Genomic DNA, 1,175 nt, shown 5'->3' with positions numbered 1-1,175 from the left:
TGTTACTGGTACTGCTACACAGGGAAGCCTCATGTAAAAAAATTTTTGATATTGATCACCTTATCATTTCTCTGTGATACTGATATAGATGTGTTGTTTGTAAATTTTTGTGTGCAGTTTCTTGAAAAGAGAATGCATGTTGGATTTTGATCATCTCTTTTCTGTCCAACAGCTACTGGAACCATCATTACCACAACTAGTGGAGTGTCTCAGCATAAGTGGTACTTCTATGGCCACACTACAGATATTTGTAGAATTGTGCTCGTGGCGACCAGGCCCTTTCACAGAGCATGTGACCAGATTAAAGAGTATTATTGAACAGCAACCTCATTGTTTGGCACTAGCTCTGCAGGTGGGTGATTACCATTCTGTTTTACAGCATGAAATGTATCCCTTTCTTTTTGTGCACATTTTAGTTTTTTGATTTTCAAACAGTTTTTAATGCTTATCTTTTTTATTCTCTGTGAACATTGATATTTAAGGTTTGCTTGTGTCAGTTTATTTTGTAATATCCGTTATCACTATTTTTATTCAAGTGCTGACTGTTTAATGTAGTTAATTTATTGATATGTTCAACATCTAATTTATTTTTGTCTCAATTTTGTTTCCATTTTTACAGTCACGCACAACAGTAGTTCTTTGGTAATGGTAGTTTTATTTTCATTTCATCACTAGTTAGATTTATCTGTTCATGAACCCAGGTAATGGCAGCTGTGGGCAGACTCAGCAAAGAGAAGGGAAAGAGCGCCCTTGACTACATTGCTCAGCAGCTCCCAAAAGTTGACTCTGCAAATTTGGGAGTTGGTGAGTAGACTCGTGTGACTTCCAGATTTACCATAAATGCAGTTCATAATTGATTAACTAATCCAATAACCTAAATGGGAGTGATGGTGTTGTAAGTGACAAGGTGTGCTGTAATTTTCCTAATCATTATTTTAGAAAGAAAGACAAGATACAGACAACTAGAGGATTTACTAATTATATAATACTTAATGGTTTCTTGTGCTTGTGACATGAATCAAGAAGTACTTATTTACTTCTTCAAGATACTAGCATGTATTCTCATTCTTTTTTTTTAAGATTGATAATTGTTTTTGTTATTTAGGTTACAATGCATTATTATCATGTATTGTAAGAGAGGGAAAGAGTGTGTGTGGGGGGGGGGAGCACGTCCA

General features: G+C 35.2%; 1 protein-coding gene across 1 annotated transcript in view; it reads left to right on the top strand.

The window, feature by feature from the left end:
- LOC119592682 (protein melted-like) overlaps positions 1 to 1,175 on the top strand; it is a gene marked incomplete at its 5' end in the record, with an annotated part of 9,656 nt that overhangs the window by 492 nt on the left and 7,989 nt on the right. The window contains 2 exon segments of the mRNA XM_037941598.1: positions 173 to 352; positions 702 to 804. Coding sequence (XP_037797526.1) covers positions 173 to 352; positions 702 to 804 — 283 coding nt within the window.

This window comes from Penaeus monodon, chromosome 30 (assembly GCF_015228065.2).
Source record: "Penaeus monodon isolate SGIC_2016 chromosome 30, NSTDA_Pmon_1, whole genome shotgun sequence".
Lineage (NCBI taxonomy): Eukaryota > Metazoa > Arthropoda > Malacostraca > Decapoda > Penaeidae > Penaeus > Penaeus monodon.
The sequence above is the reverse complement of the archived record's forward strand: the minus strand, read 5'-3'. Positions and strand labels throughout refer to the sequence as shown.